The 26521-nt window shown below is 34.6% G+C and overlaps 1 protein-coding gene across 3 annotated transcripts in view; it reads right to left on the bottom strand.

The window, feature by feature from the left end:
• LOC131031518 (putative BPI/LBP family protein At1g04970) overlaps positions 1–26521 on the bottom strand; it is a 133451-nt gene that overhangs the window by 92189 nt on the left and 14741 nt on the right. Inside the window, exon 1 of one of the 3 annotated variants that reach the window (XM_057962641.2) lies at positions 4179–4917. The exons of 1 other annotated variant lie outside the window; for it this stretch is intronic. In XM_057962641.2, coding sequence (XP_057818624.1) covers positions 4179–4625 — 447 coding nt within the window. In that variant the 5' untranslated portion in view covers positions 4626–4917. Of the gene's footprint in view, positions 1–4178; positions 4918–26521 lie in introns of those variants that run through there. One more of the 3 variants, XM_057962639.2, reaches the window with a different exon arrangement.

Consider the following 26521-nt stretch of genomic DNA (forward strand, 5'->3'; position numbering starts at 1 on the left):
AGATGTTTAATGTGTAAACTCTTTTGTCATGTGTGTGTGATTCCATGACTTCATGGACTCCTTGTGAACATTGTTGAAAGGTGACGACTTTTCAATAATGAGCACTTGTAATAGATTGATATTGTAAGGTGACGATTTAACAATGATCAACTTCATTATCATGATGGGTATCATGAGACTTGATATCCGTGGACATGTCATGATAGTTAACATCTCTAAAGATATTATGGTAGATATCATGAGACTTGATATCATTAATAAAACCTAAATGTTTTAAGACATAGTCATGGTGGATGTTATGTGACTTAATATCCGTGGATATGCCATGATCTGATATCCTTTATGGTAGGCATCATGAGAGATGATGCCAGTGCACATACCATAAAATGGATACTTTGTGAGTTATGGTGAATATCATGTGACTTGATATTCTTGTGTTCTTACCATAAACTCCAGATATCACGATGAGGTGATATCTCCTCCTCTACACAATAAATGGACATATTGTGTTTCATTCTTGGATAGATTTAATCCTCCCTAGCTAAGAGGGAGTGTTGATGATTGTAGCTTCGGTCACATTAATCTAACCAATGAAGTCATACAAGTGAACAATTGATATCTATCCTTTCACATAGTTGATTGATGTATTTACCTTGATGATGTTAAATCATGATTATATATATCTAATGATATATATATAGATATATATAATTAAATATACACACACATGATTATTATATAAATCATGTTATTCTGGAAACAATTATAATCATCATCACCGATCTATGATTAAATGATAAAGAGAATCGATCATACAATGGATTGATTAAAGATCATTATGTGCTTAACCATTAATGAAGTCAATTATGTAAACCGATGAATCTGTTTGTATTGACTAAGAAGTCTAAATCAATATCGATCATGGAAATCGATGTCTATGTTATATGGACTACAATCATGATTCGATTATAAGAATCGGTTTATGAATATCGATATATTGATCAATGGAATGATCAATATAATCGATCATTCTGCTAAAACGTTTCGGTATTTAACATGCGTTTAATATAAAACGACAACTAAATCGTTCATTGCTGTTTATGAAGTATGTCTATGAAGAGACATGACTCCATGTGAACTATGCTCACATGGAGGCGTGTCTATTCATAAGACATCTAACCAAACATATATATGGATGAAATCGATTCAAATGGAAAACACAGAAATCTACAAGTGCAAGCCAAAGACATGTAATTCTGATCAAAATTGAACTAAGAGTATTCTTATTATCTCAGCGATATTATTGAAGACATAGTTAATAAATATATTCAAATAGACAAAGCAATAACAGAAAACAAATCTGATTACTTTAACAGCCCAAGCTACAATATCCACTCCAAATGTTCAGTTCATCAAAGGCCAAAGTCATTCAAACATATGGTTTGGTTATGTCTCAAGGAAAAGGATGTCTAAAACTATTGTTGTTTAAAGTTTTCTGCCTAATGGACATTCCCAAATAGTCTCACTTTGGAATCAAGCGTTCTCAAAGAAAACTCTTTGCATGGTATAATACAATTGTTCTCTAAAATCTTTTTTGATAGATTCAAATCAAGTAGACAAGGAGGCAACCAAGCTCAATCACCTTCAAGAGGTGATCCATCCCACTAGGGCAATGTCCCCTGAGTAACGATTCATGTGTTGTCCTACAGCTGGAGATGAGCAGAAGAGGCAAGTTATCCGGGATATCCCACATCTGATTAAAGCAATGTATCAGTTGCTAGTTATTCTCTAGCTCACCAGCACTTATTACCGTGCTCCAATGTATGCAACGGTTGACCTTTGCTAACTTCAGGAAGAGATGCATCATCTAAAGATTGATATATTTGAGCAGGAAAAAGTGCTCAAACGACGAAGCAAACACCATCTGAGACACATCATCACCATAAAAATTAAAATCAACAGGTTGAGGCATGCAAAATTTCTCAGTGTTTACATGTTGGCACTTGATCTCTCTGCTTTGTTTTGATATGGTAATCATAATATTTAGAATCCTTGTACTTTTGCAACAATTAATTTGATTTTGAGGAACTTGTTCTATGCAAACAGCTTGTGAGTGTGCTACCACAGCACTAAACATTCTTTTTCATATTAAATAGCATAGTACTTCTACTTACTCCCCTCCTCATAATAGAGGGAGCATGGACAATACTGCAATCTGCAGAGAAGGCTAGGCTCTACGTGTCCAATGGAATATCATTAGAGACAGAATCTAAGGGATCAAGCAGCCAATAAAGGTAATTGTATTTATTGCCTGCCTGCTTTCTAGGTCAACAACATGTACTTGGCTCCAATTTGTGCAACAATTGAGCTTCACCACCTCATAAAGACAAGATGCCTCATCTAAATCTTGCAATATGTGAGCAGCTAAATTACCCTGAAGATGTAGCAAATGGTAGATGTGGCATCCCATGCCCATAAAATCAGCAAACTGGCTGGGGCACGAAGGTCTCTGGATGCTGGCATGCTAGCCATTGCATCTTCTTCACTCATTAATGTCTCTGCTTCTTTTTTCAACATAGACTTCACAAGATTTGGTATCTCCATTACTTTGCTCCAATCACAATGTGATTTTAAATTTAAACCACATGTTCTATGCAAACTGCTTGTTGACTGTACTACCATACTACCAAACATATGTTTCTTAGTAAACGAAATTATAACTCACAATCATATTCACAGTCAAAACACAAAAGAAAACTAGATGTAATCAATTATATCCTTATGGTGACAGCTAACAAAATTAACTTTCAGAAAACAAATTATGATAATGAGTCTTAGAAATGAAACATAAAAGTGAAAACTGTTTCAAATGTGATGGTGTGAATATCTAAACTCATGTAGTGAAATTTTCAGATTATGACCCACCAGACCAATCTGATAACTCCTTTTGCATTTATTTGTCCACTGCAAGTTGTTAAACTCTCTACTATACAATTGGGTATGGTTATGGTAAAGCACTTTTCTGAATTATGGTAAAGGTCTGATCTTTCATGCTTATGCATTATAATCCTCCCCTTCAACAAGAATGATAGGTCGGCAGGTTTCTGAAATCTGTGGAAAAGTTTCTCAAATATCAGCATAATACCTGGTATGCCTGCTTAAATAACAAACTTCAGTAACTATGTCCTCTATCTAATCCTCCATAGGGCTAATAATAGGCTAAGAATATCAGTAATATGGAAGCATTATATTTGTGTTGGACATCTTTTCACTGCTAAGGTATCAAAACTAGTTTTCGTAAGCGTTACTACAATTATTTCATATGATTAACATGTGAGTGGCTAAAACATGCTCACTGTTTTGTATGACATTTTCCAAAATAGGATTGGTGGACATAGTCTCTGGCACGGTGTGCTCGAGTCTAAGGTTGTTGCCGTGGTAAGGTGAAGGCAGATTTTTTGACTTTAAAGCAGTGTAAAGGAAATTTAGTTTTTGTTTAGCCTGTGATCTAGATCCCAAATTTTCCAGGCCCATCCACACATATAACAAAAACTAAAGACAAGCAAAATCCTAATGCTGATAACTTACAAGTGTAAAGAATTGGCAAACATAATCTCCCGTACAGTACGCTCCAGTCTAAGCTCGTTGCTGTTATATATCAGAGAAAGGTGAAGCGATTGCAAAATTTTCTGAATGGAAAGTACTGTCGAGGCAAACTAATTTGGTTAAGTCTGTGATCTAAACGTGAAATCCTCCAGGCCCATCCATACGAACTGAAGACAAACAAATGCCTAATGTGTGATAACTTAGAAGATTCATCTGATTACAACTATTATTCACCGAGTCATTTTTTGATGGAATGAGGAAATGAGAGAAAGTGACAAGGGGAAACAAATCTTAGAAACAATATTTAAATAGGTAAATTACGCACAGCCCGGGACGGAGAAGTGGGAATGCATCTTTATAATTATTTGCGAGGACTATAACGAGCAATTTAACTCAATTTTCAAAGATGATGGGACTCAAAGGATTAGAAAGAATCCCATTAGCCGCAGGGGTAAATCTCAAACAGAACTGTTAAAATTAGAATAGGTTGTCTTGCATCTCAGGATCGCATATATCATTTCTGGATAGGCATTCAGCGATTTACAAAGTTCAGGGAATCAGAGACTCCTTACCGTCACAAACGCTCGTCCTTCGTCAGATACCGGATCAGGCACTAACCAAGTTGTATAATAATACTTCCATTGCATAGTCAAATTCACCTCCACTTCTGAAGTTATAATATTGATTCCTTCCGTGCCCAATTGAATTGATGAGACGGGCACTTCAACGTTGACAATGGACGAATTATATACTTCTGCATTGAAGTGGGCAATTAATGGAAAATAGAACGATTTTTTTATAACAGGTATATGTAAAAGAACTAAAGATTGCAGAGCCTGTTGGACGAGTATTGTTTTGACAAAGTTTAGGCCCTTTTCAGAGACGGTGATCTGCATAAATCCTCTATCCTCTGCCCCTTTTGAATATGCATCGGAGAGACCCTGACAGCCATTAGATATTCCTAAGAATAAGGGAATTAATATAAGAAAAAGATTGAGATGTCTACTCAGCAAAACCATGGCTGTTTATATTCAGGCACCAGGCATGATCTGCAGGAGGAAACGGGAAATTAATTTATCGATTTAAAGAAGAACGCGTGGATTTGCTGCAAAGAAATGTGAACATATGGGCCAAAGATGAAGGCAACATTTGCCCTGGCTTTAAAGAAATAAGAGTATTTGTGGAATATTCTTTTGCCAAGCGTGGAGATAATAGACTCCTCCATAACACGTTGGCAATGGACGCCTCTGTTATTATTTTCACATTTGCATGAAAGGCGCGCTTGCCCAGAAAAAATCAGTCGAAAAAGCAAAAAATACGTAGCAACACTGTCCTTACTTGAGCACATTCCGCACCTCCACATTTTTTATGTTTTTAGTATAGCTTTAATAATAATTATGATTTAATTTTAATAATGATGATATTTTAAAAATTATAATAATTAAGTTAAAAAAATTAAACATAATTAGTTCATAATAATTAAAATTTTATTAAAAAAAATAATATAAATTAAAGAAATCTTAATAAATTTTTAATTTCACAAAATAAAGTTAAATAATTGAAATAGTTTTAGATTTAAATCTATTTTAAAAACTAAAATATAATAAACAAAAATGTGTAAACAAAACTATATAAAAAATTAAATATTAAGAAAAATTAAAATTAATAATAAATAACAATAATCTTGACAGATAATAATTTTATTAAGTCAAATTAATTAAATAAAAATAGTAATTTATTTTATTATAACATGATAGTTTTTTTACTTATGTAATTATTATTATAAATATATATCCCTTAAAATTTTATACAATTTTATACTTTTATTATTTGATTTGATTATAGATCTATTTATGTAGACATGAAAAAAGTTCTTTATGCACATAAAATATGATTTATAATGTTTTATAATGTTGGTTTAAAATATATTTCATGCAAATTTAAAAAACAAAAAGAAAATGTAAATTTTTTTCAAGGACATCATTCATAGAAAAACTTAATTTAAAACCGTTAACACAAATTTAATTAAATCATATATGATATAAATGTTTAAAAGTTCAAGCATGTCAAATTTGAAGGGTTCCTTAGAGGAACAAATATTTGACCCCTTCTAAAAAAACTTTTTTTTATTATATTTTTGAACATATTTAATTGTGAATTTGCAACTTCTTTTAAGGAAAAAAAGATTGTGAATTCTAAAAATTAATTACTCAAAGCAATATAGTTAACAAATACATCCGAGAAACCCGTGTATAAGAGGGAAAAAAGTATTAGCCAATCGTTTACAAGAGAAATATATTTTTTTAATTATAAAGTTAACAAATATGCATGTATACTTTAAAATAAATTTAAAAATTTTAAAGAAAGAAAAATATTTGTTTATGATTGGTCAAAATAATTTTTTTTAATAACTATTTAAGCATAACAAAAAAAAATTCATTACAAGTACTAATAATTGAATGCTAGGTTTAGGCTATGGTTTCATGGAGGGCCTACTTAAATTATTTACGAGTGTTTATTGGAAAATTCAAAAATTATTTACGAGTGTTATTTGGAAAATTCAAAAGTTATTTTATAAAATAATATAAGAGTAATTAATGGTAAAATTTTAGTTGAGAGAATTTAGGAGAAGTTATTAGGTTCATGATTATTTTTAAGAAATTATTGGAAAATTCAAAAATTATTTACGAGTGTTATTTGGAAAATTCAAAAGTTATTTTATAAAATAATATAAGAGTAATTAATGGTAAAATTTTAGTGGAGAGAATTTAGGGGAAGTTATTAGGTTCATGATTATTTTTAAGAAATTATTGGAAAATTCAAAAATTATTTACTAGTGTTATATGGAAAATTCAAAAGTTATTTTATAAAATAATATAAGAGTAATTAATGGTAAAATTTTAGTTGAGAGAATTTAGGGGAAGTTATTAGGTTCAGGATTATTTTTAAGAAAATTAATATTATAAATTAATTAAATTAAAATTTAGTTGGTGTTTTAAATGATTTCATTAAAAATTATAAATTAAAGGGACTAATTATCAACTCCATTTTATAAAAAATTCAATTGAAAATTTATAAATTAAAAATATGTGTTTATCTTTTATAAGATTAGATTTCAATTTATTTTTATAGTATTTTTTTATTTATATCATAAGTTGGCCTTCACATAATTATAAATCTTCAAACCACATTCTTTAAGTTTTTAAAAAAAGATGTACCAATTTCCTAACCAACCAAACATTCCAAACACTCAAATATATATCTTCTAAAGTATAATAAGGAAACTCAATATTCAAGTTTTATCTTTTTTTTTTAAATAAAGGAAAATAAGGTAAGTTCATTTCAAAGGAAGACAATGGGATATAAAAGTAGTTTCATCTTCGATAAATTATCATATAATTTGATGGATTATAAAAACATTACTTACATGAAAAAATGAGTTCACACCTTTTGTACGAAAATAAATGAGTTGGGACGCTCTATAATGACTAGTTACAAGGCATGACACTTGCTAAAGGTTTTGGCAAATAGGATAGTAAGTTGACTCTTTAAAAAAACTTAAAAGAATGTGATTTCAAGATTTATAAAATGGAGGTCAAACTTATGATATATAAAAAAAACTGCTACAAAATAAATTGAAATCTTATCTTATAAAATTTGATTATAAAATATGAGTGCATTTTTTCTAGTAAGATGAGGCGCTCTCTCTCTCTCTCTCTCTCTCTCTCTCTCTCTCTCTCTCTCTCTCTCTCTCTCTCTCTCTCTCTCTCTCTCTCTCTCTCTCTCTCTCTCTCTCTAATAGGGCCTTCACAATTATATCTCATGTTTATTTACTATACTCCAATTTGATTATAATGGTGAAATTTGCATACCCATGGCACTATACTCCAATTTGATTATAATGGTGAAATTTGCATACCCATGGCATTTCCCATTTAGTTGTGTTCATGTTTTGAGAGAATGTCTTAATACATTTACACATTTACAAATGGCGCAACCTTGTGTAAAGTTGGGGCTCATTGTCCTAGTTATACTCATCTTTTTGTGTACAAAACGCATTTGTTGCAACTACTATGATCAAACATTCATTCTAGACATAGACTTTATTTCTCCATCATCATAGGTCATTTCCACATATACATAATCAATCTAGCAACTCTAGATTTGTCCCCTTGATCTCAAACTTTAAATTCAAAATTGGACAACTACCACCTATTTCACTAGTCATTATCAACAAACTAAGCACATGTTTGTGTGAATTGTTATGTAATTTTATTTGAAGTATTCAAGTGCGTTCAATTTGCATCCTTTCATATCCAAACATCCTATCTCATCCTAAAGAGAAAACATTAAAAGAACATTTTCAATTCATGAACTAAAAAAATTAAAATTTATATATTCATTATAAGAGCATTTGCACAAATAAAGATTGATGTTTGCAATCATTAATGTGACCATAAAGTTGGTTCTTTTGGGGGCATTAACCTAGGAGAACTTGTTCTCTAATGATTTGGTAGCTCTTGAAAGGTATTCATGAATACCATCAATCCAAATGGCAAAGTAGAGAAAGGTGAGTTCACCAAAATAGAGAGCTAGAGGACGAAATCAATGAGATCAAATTTGTACAATAAAGGATAGATCCATAGATGCATAAGTGACCTAGAGGCACAAACTCAAGTAGAGAAGAGATATAAGATAGGTACAAAATATGATGTAACACACAAACAAAGAATTATATTCTCTGTCTCGAGATAATTCAAATTCTAAATCTTCATTACTGCTAAGTACCATTATCTACTTCACATTTACTATATCCCAAAATAGAATTAATTGTTGAACTATCACATCATTGTTGTCAATTATTAATCTAAGTTAATTTATGTTTATGCTTCTTATTGGATTAGCCTAGATTAAGAGTATGAAAAGCTTAATTTCCTTCACAATGATATGTATACAATGTTCATTTTATAAAATATAGTCATGAAAAAACAAAGGAAAATAGTGACTGAAAATTATGTGAATTGTACATTTAATTGGAATATAATTATGTTTCCACATGAATGTTGATAATTTGATATGAATATAAAATAGAGAATTTTAAATGAATTAAAAAATACTTAACATAAATCAAATTGAATATTATCTATGTAGAGGATAAAAGTGCATACCTTTCCCTTTTACTCTCTTATTTTACATTCACTTTTAATCTTATCGTAATGTATCATTGTTATGCTCAATTTTCCTTTTCTGGTGTGTAAATTATGTTATAGTCACTCAAGAACTCAAGCTCCCAAGATCCCCTACAAAACCACAAAAGATGCCTTCCAATCTAATGTGGAGTTCTATGGTAATGGAGGATTATGTGGATCTAAATAGATCTCCCAAATCTTAGTCCAAATTGTGTGTGGGCACCTAATTCCTAAGATACAATTGTGGGTCTTTCTAAAGATGCTTGCACTAGTACTTGTACTAGAACCAATATTATGATATGATCATTTTATTACCCTAAACTAATTTCTTCCATTTTGTCTCTGGCTCGAGGATGATTACATAAAGATGAGGCAAAAGATTGAGCCACCTACAATATGTTACGATGCCTTTTTTGCCAAGACTCATAATTGTCCTTAGTCATAATGAATACAAAATAACGAGTTGCATAACTAATGATTACAATAATGATACACACTTCAAATGCTAAAATCAAATATCAAAACATTAAATGGGGCTAAAAGGAGGTGATTTGATCAAAACAACACATTCCCAAGTGCCAACATGTCCAAAATGAAAATATGGAAAAAAAAATGAATAAAATGTCACTAGGGCTAAACCTAGAAAAACAACATGGATGGCATAAAAGATCTCCTCAATCCCTTTCAAACGTTGCAAGAATTGTGAAAATCAAAGATTGTGGCAAAAATTTATAAGCTTGGGAGCCAAAAAAAAAGTGACTTCAAACAACAATAAATTTTACCAACAACCAAATTTGATAATGAGACCTACACCATTGAAAAGTACATAAAAGCAACTTTCCAATGGCATCAGAAGTTATGAATTTTTGAAAAAAAAATTGAATTTAGCTTGCAATAATATTCCTTCTAGCAAAATAAAAATTTGCCAAAAAAAAAAATTATCAAATATAAACAAATTTTACGTGAAAATAGGATTTGGGGGCTATTTTGAATGCATTGACAGCACCCATTTGGGCTAAAATTGCTCCAATAAAAAGTCATTCAACCAAATTTGAGTTTCAAACACTAATTTGCAATTGTATCATACAATGGCCAAATTCAGTGAACCAAAGTCAGATCTTACTTTCTTGGACGCTCTAAACTCAATGGTGAGCTTCTATTTGTACGAACATGCTCCAAAATAAAGTTGCAATAGAAATTCATGTAAAAAAGAACCCTTAATGGTGAGGTCCAATTTACACCAAAGTGTGCCTAGCAAAAGCTTAAGCTTGATTATCTCCCAAATTTGAGAGAGGACTTGCATATTTGAAGCTTCAATACCATGTCATAGTCACTCAAGAACTCAAACTCCCTAGATCACTTACAAAACCAAAAGAGATGACATCCACAAGAGAGTGGCAAGAGAAAAATAATGATTGATTATGGGCATAATGGATTAGATTGATATTGGATACTACATCGCAAAATGTACATATGATGCCTTGATTATATAGACAAGGTTGATAGGTAGGATTAGACAAGATCATGACATGTGTCTTAATCCTATAGTATGAGACAACTAACATTATAAATATAAATGAGCTAGGAAAAGAAGTAAAAACCAAGATAAGATACGATAAGATCACATGACACCTAAGACTTCTAGAAATATTCCTAGGACCTAAGTAAACTTAACATGTGAATAAGACCTACTATTGTACTGGTTAGGTAAACTACCTTATTCACACCAACAAATTAATCCTAACCTTATACCCAGCCTATGTTCTGTCGTATTTCATCACTAAAGAACAATACAAGTCCATCTCTATAATTTTTTGCCATCTTAGACTAGACTGCATGCAAGGATTTATTTTTTTGGTATATACTCTCATATGATATTTTTCCTCTTAATTTAAAATTAGTTTCTCACTATCCAAAGTCAATCCTTTCAATGAATATGACTATTACTTGACAACTTACATGTCAAAACATTTTGAGTTGAATGAATTTAGTGATAAATATTGACATCTGGACATCTTGCATTTATGCTTAACATGTATTTGATCTTGTTCATTAGCAACAAGCATAAACTAGTTACCAAGGAAATTTCATACTTTTCTTCTATACACTAACAATCTCCCTAAGGTACTTCTCAGCACCGCCCATCTGTAGATACACGTGTACATGTACAAAAAAGTAGGTTAGCCAAAGGAAAAAAGGTGCCACTAAGACGAAAACACAAAGGATTTAGTCGTGTGTAGGGATTTGTTCATAACACCAAAAATCATCATCAATCTTTTTCTACTTTCTTATTATTATCCCATTATTAGATTCCAAGTTCTATCACAATAGTCATAACATATCAATGAATCTAAGGAAAAAATCAATGTTCAAACTTGAAATAGATAAGTCCTACCCCTTTCATTTTTAATCTAACTCTTAATTTACAGTTGATTGTATTTATTATTTTATATCAATTAATTAGACATTAAATTAGAGCTAATTTATTTCCCCGCAATATGAAAAGTAAATGGGTAGGAGATGTGTTTCAACTTATTTTAAATTATTGTAGCTCCAAGGACCTAAGCCTCTCAAATTCAAAAATTCTTTTAGTAACTCATTTTCTGAAACTTCAATTTTTTATAGTAATTATACAACAATACAATGGTGGAAAATTATAACTCCTTTCAATGATTATTGGGTAGAAAGATGAATCTAAAACTATATACAATCTTCCTCGTGACTAAAAGGTAAACCTATCAGAGGAACTAATGCCTTCACTTACTCCTCCAAACCAAAAATCCAACACCCTCAACATCCTCCTTTTTCCCATCACCATAAAATGAATTAGGGAGAATCTTGTGATCTATGCCTCCCCCAAAAAAATTGAAAATTCCTTTGAGAGAAAAACTTCCAAATAGTTATTTCTTTGCTAGTAGAAATTGCATCCTCTATTTCTCCTTACTAGACTTTTGATGCTTTCCTTTGGGCCTCAATTTCCCCTTTTTTTGTCCTTCTAATTAATAGAAGATCAAGATTTATGTGCTTAGTAAATCACCATCCTCTACCTGTCTACCTTCATTTGCATCTACGTTGGATAAAAATTTAGAAACTGATTTTCTCAAGAATATACTTTGTAAAACAAATTTTAAAATTGCCTAAAGCAACATGCACACCCTAAAAGAGATGAATTGTAGTCTTCTCCCACAAATCAGTTTCTATCGAGGGTCACAACCTTATAAAGACAATTTTTTGGTAAAATGCCCATCTAACCTTTTTTCAAGTAGCCTCTTCATTCTTGCTCAGTGTCCTTGAAACCTTTGAACTTTGTTTTCCTTGGCCTAAGCTAATCATCCAAGCCAAAAATCACTACATGAATAAAAGTGAATGGATATGTTAAAACAATTTGAAAAACCACTAGTATTTTCAATCCCCTCCACCAATGGATCAAGATGAGGTTAGTATATGTATTCCCCAAGCTAAATCAAGCCTCCATCTCATCCCTCGCTCTAATCTCCTCCATTCTACTTCACTCATATACTCTCTATAAAATAACTAGCAACCACAACTTAGTGTGCAATGGGTACACCAAAGAAGTGTGCAAGGCTATTAAGGGAAAAAATTGGTCTATTAGTTGCATATGTTTGTGCAATACATGAGGTCAATTAGTAGGCCTTTTAGCAAATGATGTTTGTGCAAGAAGTCTCAATGTAGAAGTGAGCTTCAAATAAACTATGCATTAACTTACAAGGGTCCAAGCACAAGTGAAACAAACCTTTGAATCGGGAAGAAAATCAAGTTCCACTACCAATAGGCTCATGTTATGTTTACAATAGGGAGAGAGGGGGAGAGAGGGATACAAAGAGGGAGAGGTAGAGGAGGGGTAAGAAGATAGGAAAAGGGGATAGAGATAGAGAGGAAGATAGAGATGGAGATGGAGATGGAGATGAAGGAGAAGGGTATGGAGAGAAGGAGATGGAGAGATAAAGAAAGATGAGAGAGACATATAGAGATTGAAGAAATAAATATATAGAGAGAAGGAGAGAGAAAGGGAGAGATAGAAAGATAAAGATAGAGATAGGAAATGATATATAGAAAGAGAGGGAGAGAGGTAGAGATGTAGGGGTAGAGAGAGATGGAGAGATAAGAAGATAAAGATAGAGGGAGAGATGCGGGAAGAAATATGGAGAGAGAGAGAGAGAGGGGGGGGGATGTCTAGAAATAGAGGGAGAGAGGAAGATAGAGGTATAGATAAAGATAGAGGGAGAGTGAAAGGGTGAGAGAAATAGATAGAGAGAGGTGAGTGGAGAGATAAATATAGAGAGAAATAGGGAGATAGAGAGGGAGAGATAGAGAGGAAGAGATAGAGAGATAGAGAGAAAGAAGAGGGAGGGAGAGAGAGAGAGAGAGAGAGAGAGAGAGAGAGAGAGAGAGATACATGTGAGATAGAGTGATATATATATATTGAAGGAACAAAGGGGGTGAATCAGTGGTAATTAAAAACTTGAACTTACTGTAAGAATTAAAACATTAATAACATAAGTCAAGATACTATAAGCAGATATATTAGACACATTTGCACACACACACAAGGCAAACACATAACACATGATATACAAGGAAAACCCACGGTGGGGAAAAACCTTGGTGAGAAATGTTGCTAGAGTCTACTACTCTAATCCAACCCTCAATGAAAAGTTTGATTACACATTTATGGGCACCAGCCCAAAGGAGCTCCAACCCTTAAAGTTTAAGGGCACCAAATTAGATGACATACAATGAATAAAAGTTCAATAACAATGAAGCACCTTGTTACAAATGAAGTTTTATACCTCGAATTTCTACACACAAGATTGCCTAGACTCTCCTCTGCTCACAATCTCTATCTGTTGCTCTCTGGTGTCTGCTATCTGGTCTCTGCAATCAATCACTGCTCTAATTTTTCCACTTTCTCTGTCCCTGATCTATGCAAATAACCCTCTGTGTTATCTACCTCGGCTCTCAACCCTTTGGTCTCTCCTTCTCTGGTTCCTGATCTCTTTTCTTCCACATTTGTTCACTTCTCTCTGATCCCTGCTACATATCCCTAGCTCTCTGCCTTTTGAGTTCTCTTCCTCTTTATTTCTCCTTTTCTTTGCTTACTACCTTGACCACCATTCACTTGACTTTCAACAAGAGTGCATCTGATATTTCTTCTTGATCCTCTGCTACTCAGTTCTTCCCATTGAATCTTTGTTGTCTCTTGTCCACTCTTCACCTCTGACTATTTAGCATGCAATCTCCTTCAAGATTATCCTGCTCTGGCATTGTGTTATGCTTACGCACTGAAACTGCTTCTCTGCAGTCTCTACTCTATCCTCTATTTTTGCAGAGCTTCCTTTCTACACCCCTGCAACTCTCAGCTCTTCACTTACTTTCACATCTCACCTCAAGTACCTTCATTTGATGGTCATCTCGTACACTTAGGGTTTTCCCTCCAAAAGATTGAATTTGAAAATTGATCTTCTCCGCCTCTGAGAAATCATGTCTGCAGGCGGTTTGGATTCTCTATACATCCCTCTCAAATAGATAGCCACCAACAATAAATGCATCTTCCTGGAACCCTTCCATATTCAGATTATATCTTTGAGTTTAGATTACTAAACTTAGTAATCTTAGGTCTGATATGCTTTCTCGAGCTTCACAGCGGACTGCAACATGGCCACCGTTAATTGCAACTTCATTCTTCCTCAACCTACTCTAATTAAATAGAAACTACCTCATTTATATGCTCCATCTCTGTAAGCAATGTCTTCGGTAATTTTAATTTCCACGAGCCACTCAACTGGTCTTCTACTGGTTCTGCATTAAATTCTACTACCTCTCTTCTTCATCTCTGCAACTAATTGGATTGGGCAACAAACTATCGCTTTTGAGTGTGTCTTCATTTTTGTCGACAAAATACCCTATCCCGATTCGTCATGTTCCTGCTACGTCAACAACTTCTTCATCTACGTTATTGGGTTGCTCTTGGTCAAAAGTCCACGTGGGCAGTTTCAAGTTGACATCATCAAACTTGTGACTAACCCTTCGTGTTACGCGCACTTTTCTTACCTTTTTATATCGTCAACTAACATGGGTGATATGTGTGTTGTCTTTGCGTGTTATGTGCTTCGCATACCATCCATCCGCAGGTCCGCAAGTGACATAGCGCTTCATTGGCCATTGACTGTAGAGTTGCGGAGGTCGCTTACCTTCTACCTACTTATCCACAAGTGACTTGGCGGTCTTTTTGAGTTGACCTGCGGAGTTATGAAGGAGTTATTTCTTATCGTATTCCTTACTGTTTCCAAAGCCATCAGCATGGCTTAGGTGGGGTCCACACATTCAAATCAACGGCTAACATAGTGTCATGGCCTCCTTTCCTCTAAGAAACAATCTCCTTGCAGACGAACGCCTACAGTTGGATCTATCAGCGTCTTACCACGCACTTGTTGCTGACTTGGCAAAAATGGGGTCCACCCACACAAGGCATCCTTACCAATCAACTATCGCCATCTTTGCCAAGGTGGGATACGTTGGTACCTACTTTACCGTGAATAATAGGTGACGTGGATGAGGTGGGGTCTGATCATTTCCACACTATTGTCGATGACATGTGGCCCACATGTCAAATCAATGGCTATCGTCGCGCCATGGCCCCCTAGCCTCTAACACATATTCTCCCTGCGGATGAAAGCTCGTCATTAGATTTTCTACTGCCCAGCATGGTCGATATGGGGTCTTCCTGCTTCTGCACAGCCATTTGCCCATCATTGCGTCATGGCCACCTACTCTCTGACACAAAATCTCCCCACAGAAGAACACTAACCGTTGGATCTAACAACGATGGAGTCAAAGTGGTATCCACTCTCGCGGATATGCAGAGACTGACAATCAACGACTATCATTGCACCGTGGCCTCTTTCTCTCTGACAAAGATTCTTCCCTGGGACGCATGCCCACTGTTAGATCTGATACCGATGGAATCTCCCTTTGTGAATGAGCGGATACCATAGCGATAGACACGATGCGTTATGCTACATCGGTAACACATACAACTAACATGACGTGAGTGACAACACAGTGTGTTATGCTATACCTGTAACTGTGTGCAACTAACATAGTGCATTATACGTGACTGCAACTACACTTTTTTTGAGTCTTCACAATTTGCCCAAAGCTTTTACCACTCTATGGTGTGTCTTATTTGTCCAATTATCTTCGTCATGTTCACATTCAACTTGCACACATGCAATCTGACCAACTGCCAACTTGCTCACATCTGCCAACTTGGGACAACAACATTATTATCAATCTTACCTGCAACTGGGACATTCACCATCTTGCATCTTCGTCCAACCTGATGTCTCTACATGTTTCTACATCTACATCTCTATCTAGTGAGTGTGAAGCTATTATTCTACACATTCTCTGTCAAGTTGCACTTGTTCTCTGTGGCACATATCATCTCTGCACCTCTATCCAATCTGATCTTCTCAACTGTTGACATCAATGACAATATAATGCCCCCCCCCCCACACACACACACATATGGTGATAGAGTGATAGAGATACAATGAGAAATCGAAGGGGGGGAAAGAGGGAGATGGAGAAATAGATAGAGACACATACAAGCAAAGAGAATTAGAGAGACAAATAGAGATGGAGAGAGGGAGAGAGAAATCAAGTGAGATATATAAAGGGGGAAAGAGAGAGAGAGAGAGAGAGAGAGAGAGATATGGATAGAAAGAGATAAAGAGGGGAGCAAGAGAGAGATAGAGAGAGTAATAGAGACAGAGATATAAAGAAAAAGACATGGAATGAATAAGAGAGATAGAAATAGAAACAAGAGTAGGAGAGAGAGAGAGAAGGTGAGAGGAAGAGGGAGAGGAAGAAATAGAGCTAGAACGAGGGAGACAATGAGAGAGGGGGAGACAAACTGATAGAAAGATTAAAATATATTAAGTGATATATAGAGAGAGGTAGAGAGAGGGATGTGTGTGCGCTTTGAGATATAGATAGAGGGAGAGAGGGAGAGATGGGAAGATAGAGATAGAGACGGCAAGAGTGACAGATAAAGGTCTTAAACACAAGTAATAGAGGGAGGGAGCGTGAGATAGAGAGAGAGGGCAAAGAGAGAGAGAGCGATAGATATAGAGAGGGAGGGAGGGGGATATGGAGATGGAGATAGAGATAGAGAGGGAGGGAGGGGGATATGGAGATGGAGATAGAGATAGAGATGAAGATAGAGATGAAGATGGAGAGAGATATAAATAGAGAGAAAGAGAGAGATGTGGAAGAGGGAGTGATGAGGAGAGAAGTAGAGAGGAGGGGAGGGGGAGAATAGAGATAGAACAATATAAACATATATCATATATTATATTTAATAATTTATAGTTTAGCATATAATATAAATAATATATAACTATAATATTGATTTAAAAATAAATTTAATAATTTACATTATATAAAATACAATATATAATAATGATACAATTTATATTATATCAAATATTATACATACACATACATATTCATATATCACATAATTATATTATATATACTTTAATTTATATTATTTTAAAATATATTAATTATTAATTATAATAATTGTATATTTGTATTTAATAGTTTTTAATATATAATAAGTAAAATCATATTATGGACTTCATCTCATTGTGTGATGGTTAAGTGGTGGCATTGTTGTTATGGTCATCAAGGTTCAAAGTCCCATTGGGCTCTTGTGATCACAGGATTGTGCCTTTCGCTAATCCAACATTTCTTGACAAATGTTCATGCATGTGCTTCATTCCCTCACTGGGCTAGTGTGCTCGTTGGCTTTGTGCCTTTGTTGAGCTATCATGCTCGCAAGTTTGGATTGTTGCATTCAAATCAGGGATGAGGTCCCCCAATTGTAGCATCATTGGTTCATAACTCCGATTCAAAAGCGTTCACCTAACAAAAAAGGTATAATTATATTATGTATTATTTAATTTGTATTATAATTAATAGTTTTTATTATAGAATATAAAATAGAATAATAATATAATAGATAGATAGAAAGATAGATAGATAGATAGATAGATAATGAGTATAATTATTTATATCTAACTTAATTTGTGCTATATATAATATTAATTATATATTATATTATTCATTTAATAACTTCTAATATAAAATATAATATATAATAATAAATACAACCATAATATTATTGAGTAAAAATTAAATTCTTATAAAATATAATATAAAGATGAACAATAAAATAATATAAATGGTTGTTGACACAATACAAGATGTTAATCTCTATGAAAAAATTTATAGTTATTCACATAAACATTGACAATATGATCGATAATCCTTTTTTTCTTTTTTTTCCCTTTTTTGATGGAGGTCTAGACCTGTAAGTATGGCAACCCAACAAGGGTCGCACGAAGCTTGCGAGCACACCAACCCAACAAGGACCTTCACACAGTGGTTTTTGTCACCCAATATGAGGGCATGAGCTTATAGGTTGAAACCTCTTCAGTTGAGAGCCAAGGTCCGAGGGGTATCCATTCTGCCAAATTCCCTCGGGGCACGATCCCGACCTCATACCTTATGTTGTTTGAGCCTTGCACTCAGCAAGACTTGATCTCTAATGGGCTCATTTGGAGCCATTCAACTTCACCAATAGACCAAGGGCCCATTGACATGATCAATAATCTTCACCACGATGATAGAAGGTTATTTAAAGCTACACCCTTTGAACATTGGAAGATAACAAATTTAAATTCTTAAAAGAAAGATATCACAGCTTACCATGTAACCCTCAACAACAAGTGATAACCAATAAAATTTAAAGATCAGACGTCTTTTCTAAGACTTCCCATGAAATGACACCTTATTGCTTCTTTTTGGCCTCTGAAACTGTCAACTTGCCCAAAAAATAATAATAATAATTGATTTGGGGCAAACAAGTGGCTCTTATCTTATTTTAAAATGATCTCTCATTTACTACATGTCTAGGTGAAGAGTATAGCAAGCAAATACGATACATTGTGTGTGCTTTGGAAAGCTCCCAAGTAAGTCTTACACGGAATAAAATTCTATGCTATCAAAAAAGCATGCACCCCTTTTTTAGGTCATAATGAAACCCAAAATTGGAAAGAAATCAATAGCCAAAAAAAAAACCAACAAAAAAGGGAATGGTGAAAAACAATAGACGAGATATTTTCTATCGCTTTGCATGTTTAAGCAGCACTCTCAATCATTGATTTGAAAAAGCCAATCATCCATTTCATATAAAGAACGCCATTGGTATAATTATCTTTACTAGATATCTCTTCCCTCATGCCTATATTTAGTCTTGTGTGTGTAAGAGGAAGGAGGAGGAGAGTAGAGGGGTGTGAGGGTGTACAAGGTAGGTCTGTTATTAATTTAAATTGAACTTTATTAAATATAAATTAAACATAAATAATAGCTTTTAACTAAAAATTATTAAAAGCAATTGCTAAATTTGGTTTTTTTAACTTTAAATTATTTTTATAAAAATTTGGTTTAAAAGTGTAGAGGTGACAAGTAAATACATAATTTTTTTAATCTTTTTTTACACTATTTTGTATGGGTGATCTAAATACTTGTCTTAACGCATGAATATGATTGATATGGTGCCCCACTAACTTCATTTTCGAGTTACTCATCAAAAATAGAATTAAATCAATCCCCAAACATTCATATCTCTCAAATAGGTGGGGGTGTGGGAGTGGCCTAGGGTAGGGTATGTTTTAGTGTGGGTGTCAGGGCCTTGTGGTGTATGATCGGGAAGGTGGGGTTGGACGTTTATTATAACTTTCATCAAAATTTATAAAGAAATATTAAGATATTAATATGAGTTTCTAATTAAAAACAACTTAAATAAAAGCTACTCAAGTTTGTTATTGGAGTTTTATGATTGTAACTTTTACAAAACCTGAAGAAATTGCATGAAATCATTACTTGAAAAGTGTAAATATGAAAGCCTCTATTTATGCCACTTTGTGTGGTGGGTGATCTAAGCACATTCCCTGGGATGTGATTTTGAGTAATATGGTATTCTCATTAACCTCAATTTCTAATTGACAATTAAAAATATAATTAAACCAATCCTCTAATTATTAGATTATGTGCTCTCCTTTTTCAAATTGGGTATAAGCAAAGTATGAGAGGACATTAAAATTTAGATCATGTGGAATCCATTTTTCATCGGATATCCATCTATAATCCAAGCTTTCAAATGGATGTTTTATTTCCTTACAAAATGATGAGCCCAACATTCAAATTCCTCTAGGGTTTTGACCTTTATATTTTTTATGTTTAGATTTGGTATTTATAATTGCTTATCATTTATTTCATATTTATTAGGTTTTGGATCTACCCTCATTTGTGTTTCATTGAGTTATAATGATTAGAGTTTGGATTATTATTGTTGGTTATATCTTCATCCTTACCCATCCACCCTTATGCACTTGCATCAATATCTTTTTAACATGGATGTCTTTTCCTCCTTCCTAGCCAATTTCACTTCCTATACCACTATACTTTATGATAATGATACATATTTCATGGCCTATGATAGTAACTATTGACAGGTGTTTTGACACACTCCCCAACAGTTAGGTAGGATATGAGAACCTTGTTGGAATACAATTAATCCAAGAACACTGAGAGGGGGGGTGAAACGGTGTTTTGTCGATAACACAAGATTTTAACCTTTTATAACATACACATAAACCGGTAAATCAAGAAACATATAACATGAAGTAAATAAACCAGCCACATGAATGAACACCATAACACACTAAATTTATACGTGGAAAACCTCAAAGAGGAAAATCTACGGTGGGATTTGTGACCCACAATATCAATTCACTGGCCATATGAAAGATATTACATAGCATGGAGGCCTGCACACGCAGGAAGGCACACTGCCTAGAGCACACTGCTCAACACAAAAAAGTCTCACTGACTACAAGCTTCTGCTAAGATAAAACAGTAATGGTGAACTCACAAAATGCATCTGTAATGCCAAAAAGAGTTTCAGTTATAGCTATGCTCTGTACCGGTTCATAAACCCTGAACCCTTCAACTGGTATCTCCTTTCCTCCAAGAATGATTTACAAACCATCTACTGATCATTGCATGATATAACATTCGCATACAAATGACCTATATACATATCATTTGCATTACACGGTTCTTCTACCTTGTCATATATCAAAATGACCTAACAGACTGACTCATATACCCTTTACAAACAATATGCCTTATGTCGGCTTACAATACAAAAGATATTCAATGTTGGCCCTATACAATACTTACAAAATGATTTTACAAATAAAACCTTTCAGATCCCAAACCGATGTCGGCTTCACTAAAGTGATGGATGTCGGTGTCGGTGCCCGTGATGACCCTAAATACTCCAATGTTGGTATCTGTCGGTATCTGTCTCCAAATGTCGGTATCTGTCGGTATAAGCCTTCTATAGAATCTTGTTGCCATCAATGACAACATATGAATCCAATGAGTGTCTATTGCCAACAATCTCCCCCTTTGGCATTGATGGCAACACTCATGTGAAAAATGGATTCCCTGTCCGTTCAACTGAAACATGCTCCCCCTAAGCTAATTGACTCTGTCAGCAATATACTCTGTCCGATATCCTCCCCCTAGGATATTTTTCACATACATATACTCTTCCCCTTTGGCATCAATGCCAAACACCGATGAAAGAATTGAAAAAATAATTACAGATTATTTTACCGGAGCTTGACCAATCTCAAGATTTCCGAATAAGCTTTCTCTAGAAACTGTACATAGGTATCCCAGTCGGTTTTGAATGTTTCAGATATGGATACAAGTCCACTCAGTAAATGTGCAAGTGTTTCTTTCTTAGTGACTTCTGTCGGTGTGGGCTTTGCAAGCATATCCATACGTTCCCTCTTATGTACACCAAGTGAATCCAATCTTGGACTCACCAAACCTCTGAGACTCCTTTCTCTCTGAATAATCTTGTCTCTTTCCTTTTCAAAAGAAAAAACTTGGTTCTCCAAAGTCAAAATTTGTCCATCAATGGATGTTGTAAGTGAAGTTAGTCCATCAAAAGAATTAGCAATATTAGCAATCTGTTCATGTAACTCCTTTAACCTCTTATCTACATTTGTTGTAAGAATTTCTATATTACAACAAACCCTTTAGATGTTAGTACACTATTTCAAAGAATTTTCAATAAGTTTCTCTTCAACCTTCCTCTTCTCTGTCTCAATAATCTGATCAAAAGCGGCTTTCTTTGCCAAAGTAAATCTTTCAAGTGCTTTCTTGTCGGAAATCTGCTATAATGATTGAATTTTTTTAGATATGTGCTCTATCAATGCCTTAAGCTTGCCAGAAGAGATTGCTTCATTTTCAATCATACAATCAGGAATCAATCTATGCAAAATTGTTATTGATTGATCTATTATTTCTTTGTCTGCAGATCCTTCCTTCATTAGCTTTTGAGTAGCCATCATCATTAGCTTTGTGGGACTCATCTTTGTGATTGATTTCTTCTCAGCTTGAGAAGTGTCAATTGCCAAAAGTTTTGTTGGGGAATCAACTACCGGTATGGTATTGGGTGTCTTATCAGTCTCCTTTACCTTATCCTCTCCCGGTGTATCCCTTTTCTCATCCTCTTTTGCATCGGTGGCTTCGCCACATGGTGCATGGTGCAGTATTTGTTACTACCAGTGGAGTATTGTCCACAATATTATTTGTAACCTGTACATTATCTATTTTACCTTGCTTAGACTATACAAATGTAGTCTTTGTCAGTTTAGTCTGTACACTCTCATCAGTTTTAGGTTTAGCTACCGGTTCATTTAAAATTCTATCTGAACTTCCCAAAATTCATTTCCCTTTAGATCTGTCCAGAATGGTGGGAGTTGTTGCCTTAGCAAATTCTTCTTGAGAAGTGAGAAAATCAAGATTATTTTGGAAGAATTTAGCCCAACCATCTATGGTTTCATTTATTATCTCATTGACTCTACCCATCATTAAGCTTATTTGTAGGGGTTTGCTGCTAAAGATTGTTCTATTTGCAACTTCTATACATCTTTTCATTTCCTCATTATTTATAGAACCACACATACTCAAAATTTCAACTTCTTTGATCTCTTTGTCCCTTATGATTGCATCTAACTTATTATACAATAATAAAGGAATTTCCTTCAAAATCTCTACCAAAGCTTTCTTATATATGTCTAAATGTAACAAAATTGCTTGTTCCATTTCATTTTGCTCATTATCATCTAAATCTTCATAGAAATTTGACACATTCTTCAAAATTCCATCTTTAGTTACCTCATCAATCAACTCTACACAAGTCATATTACCAAATTCAGTTGCTTCATCACTCGTTTTCTTCTTGTTGGGGGTTGCAGGAGCGGATGGAGCGGGTTGCCTCTTCTGAGTAGGTTTCCTTGCCAGAGGTGTGGATGCAGTTGTTACCTTTCTTACTAGCTTCCTCCTTGGTTCCGCCTTCTTCTCTTCTACCAGAGGCTTGTCAACTTTCTTCCTTTGTACCCTTCTGAATGCAAGAGGTTGATTATCCTCTGCATCAGAGTCAGAAGTGATAGAAGAAATGAAAATCTCAGGCCTCTTTACCTCAAGAGCACTAACCGCTGCCAATTGATCTATCGGTTTAGATCTAGAACCCAGTTTTGTATCTATCCTGTGAATTACATTTTGAACAAATGCAGACATTTTGTCTATCTTATTTTCCCTCCTTTTCTTGTTGAACCCAATTTTAACCTCAAGAGCGTTCTCCTCTATAGTGCCAAAGTGTTCATCCAAAGGAGCGTCAATCAGCATTTTAGCATATAGCTCCAAGATGTTGTCATCTACTTCATAACCCAATTCAGTGACCCATATAGTTATAGGTTCCACTGCTTCCATCAGTGTCTCATCTGTTTTTACCATGAAGCAAATATCAGTGGAGTATTTCTCCACGATGTGTTTGGAGATTCTTTCCCTCAGTCTCGTGTTTTCTTGAAACGTTTTAAAGTAGCCCCAAAGCTTCTCATCCTTGTTACTGCCAAGCTCGGTGATTGCATCTTTGATCTACATACCTATCGGTATGTCATGAGCCCAACGTTTCTTTCCCAAACCCGGTAGCTCATTCATGAAATACAGCATTAAGAAGACAATAAGATTGCCAAACCGGAAAGTTCCTTTCTTAACACCTTTGATCTTGCCAAGATTTAACATCAATTCACTCCTTAACCATTCACATAAGTCACACTTTTCATTATTCTTTATCATTTGATATGCAACATGGATACAGGAACTGGCAACAAAGTTCAATCGACTTGATTGACTAACCTTGTAGTTGATGATCATGTTGGCAAATTTCACATATATGTCTTTGATGGTGCTAACCCTCATCAATTTTCCATCATGGGTTGCGTCGGTGAGCTTCTCAACCGCAATGTTGGAGATCTTCTTTCCTAGTTCCTATCCAACTTTGGGTAAGCCAGTGACCACCTGAATTGCTTCTTTGGTGATCATGTGAGGTCGGTCCAGCCAAATGAATTCATTATGGACCCTACTCAAAACATATATGATCACTTCATCCTTGAATTCCGGTATATACAAGATTCCAGTTAACCCTAAGCCTTCAATGATTTGATATTCCGGCTTGATTGTTCTAGAGTTGCCTAGTATCACAAATTGATACATTCCCTTGATTTCCTCAGTGCCTAAATCCTCCAAGGTGCAGTGAATATAGGCCTTGACATCTTCCACATAAACCACGCCATCGGGAACCCTCGAAAATGCGCCAGTAGAGTCTTCCTTCATAGCAATTTGGGGAACTTCCTTGAAAATAGGTCTAAGCCTATCCTTAACCTCAACAACAGTGGGATTCACAATGAAAGTAGGAGCAGATGATGATCTGGATGTCATTTCCAAGAAATACCTGGATAATGATCGTCGGTTGAAAGATTTTGATTACTTCTCAGATAACTGCTGGAAATTCTTAGGAATGCCTTTGCTCGCTCTTGATCGCCTATGATTCGCCTTTCCTTTTTCCTTCACTCTGGTTTGCTCGAGTGTTGGGTGAGTGAAAATGAGTCCATTTTCCCTTTTTATTAGCGAGCAAACCCTAATTCATCACTGTAATAAATGCTTAGCAATATGCCCTAGTGAATGTCAATTTCACAATTTTATGCTGGATAAACCTCCATCAATGATCAATACCACTCTCTAGATCTCTTTCCAGATCTCTTCCGGGGGATATGCAAGATTTGCAATGAATTTGCCAACCCCTAAGGCATATGCCTCAGTTACCAGTTGAATTTCCTGTCGGTGCAGGAATGCTTTGTTCTACCGGTGGAGTTACTGGTGCAGTTACCGGTGTAGTTGCATCTCCACTTGGTTCTTCAGACTTTCTAACTCATCTCTTAGAGTGATCTTCTTGTATTTCATTTACCTTCTACTTTCCTTTCTCATTTGCTTTATCATTGCTAATCGGTGTAGTCTTGCTTCTGCAGTACTTAGCAATATGACCTATTTTGTTGCATGCATAGCATGTAACATTGTTCTTTTGAATTGCTTTGACATATCCGGTGTCATTCCTTGACTAGAATTGATTAGCCAAATGTCCAAACTTTCCACATGCATGACATTTAACATTCATTCCGCAATCTTCTGACTTATGACCATATTTCTTGCAATTTGTGCATTGACCGAGAACTGAATTGTAGTTTTGATTTTCTCGATTTCTACATTGTCTAGCCATATGCCCAAATTTATTACAAACAAAACATCTGCCATTCAATTTGTAAGCATTAGATTGTCTTATGGGTTTCCTCTGGTTTGATGAGTTTTGCATACCGGTTGTCTAATCTTCATTTGCAGTACCGAAGCTTTCACCTTGTACAAATCCAAGTCCTCTAGAATCTTCACTCGGCCTTTGTCTTTTTAATAAATCATCCAGTTGTGCAGCACTAATCCTGATTTTTTCTTTATACTCACTTGCAGTAGTTAGATCATCTCTCAGAGTCATTATTTGTCTCTCTAGCTCTTGTTCATTATTCCGAGATTGTACCAAATCAGTTCTCAACAGATTATTCTCATGAGTCAATCTACCACATTCTTCAAATTTGTTCTTCAAAGATATAGCAAGATTTTCTTCTTTCTTCTTTTTGTCCACAATATCTTTTCACGTCCTCATAGTCAGCTCTTGCATTTCATTCTTCATGAGCATGTTAGCTTGACTTAGTTTCTGACATTGTTCCTTAAGTGCATTTTTCTCTTACCTTGAGCAGATGATAACCTTTCTTGCAGAACAAGAATGAATTCATTAGCAGAATTCAATTCATCTTGCAGTTTTAGGTTCTTCATCCTTTCAACATCATAATCCTCAAGCGTCATCTCAAGTTGCTTCTCCATAGCCATGTTCAATGATTCTGGTTTCAGGATCTTCCTCAAGTTGTTAAACTTTCTCCGAGGTACCAAGCTTTGATACCAATTGTTGGAACACAATGAATCCAAGAACACTAAGAGAGGGGGCTGAATCAATGTTTTGTCGGTAACATGGGATTTTAACTTTTTATAACATACACATATAAACCGGTAAATGAAGAAACATATAACATGAAGTAAATAAACAAACTACATGAATGAACACCATAACACACTGAATTTATACATGGAAGACCTCAAAGAGGAAA

Source organism: Cryptomeria japonica, chromosome 10 (genome assembly GCF_030272615.1).
Source record: "Cryptomeria japonica chromosome 10, Sugi_1.0, whole genome shotgun sequence".
In the NCBI taxonomy this organism is placed as follows: Eukaryota; Viridiplantae; Streptophyta; class Pinopsida; order Cupressales; family Cupressaceae; genus Cryptomeria; species Cryptomeria japonica.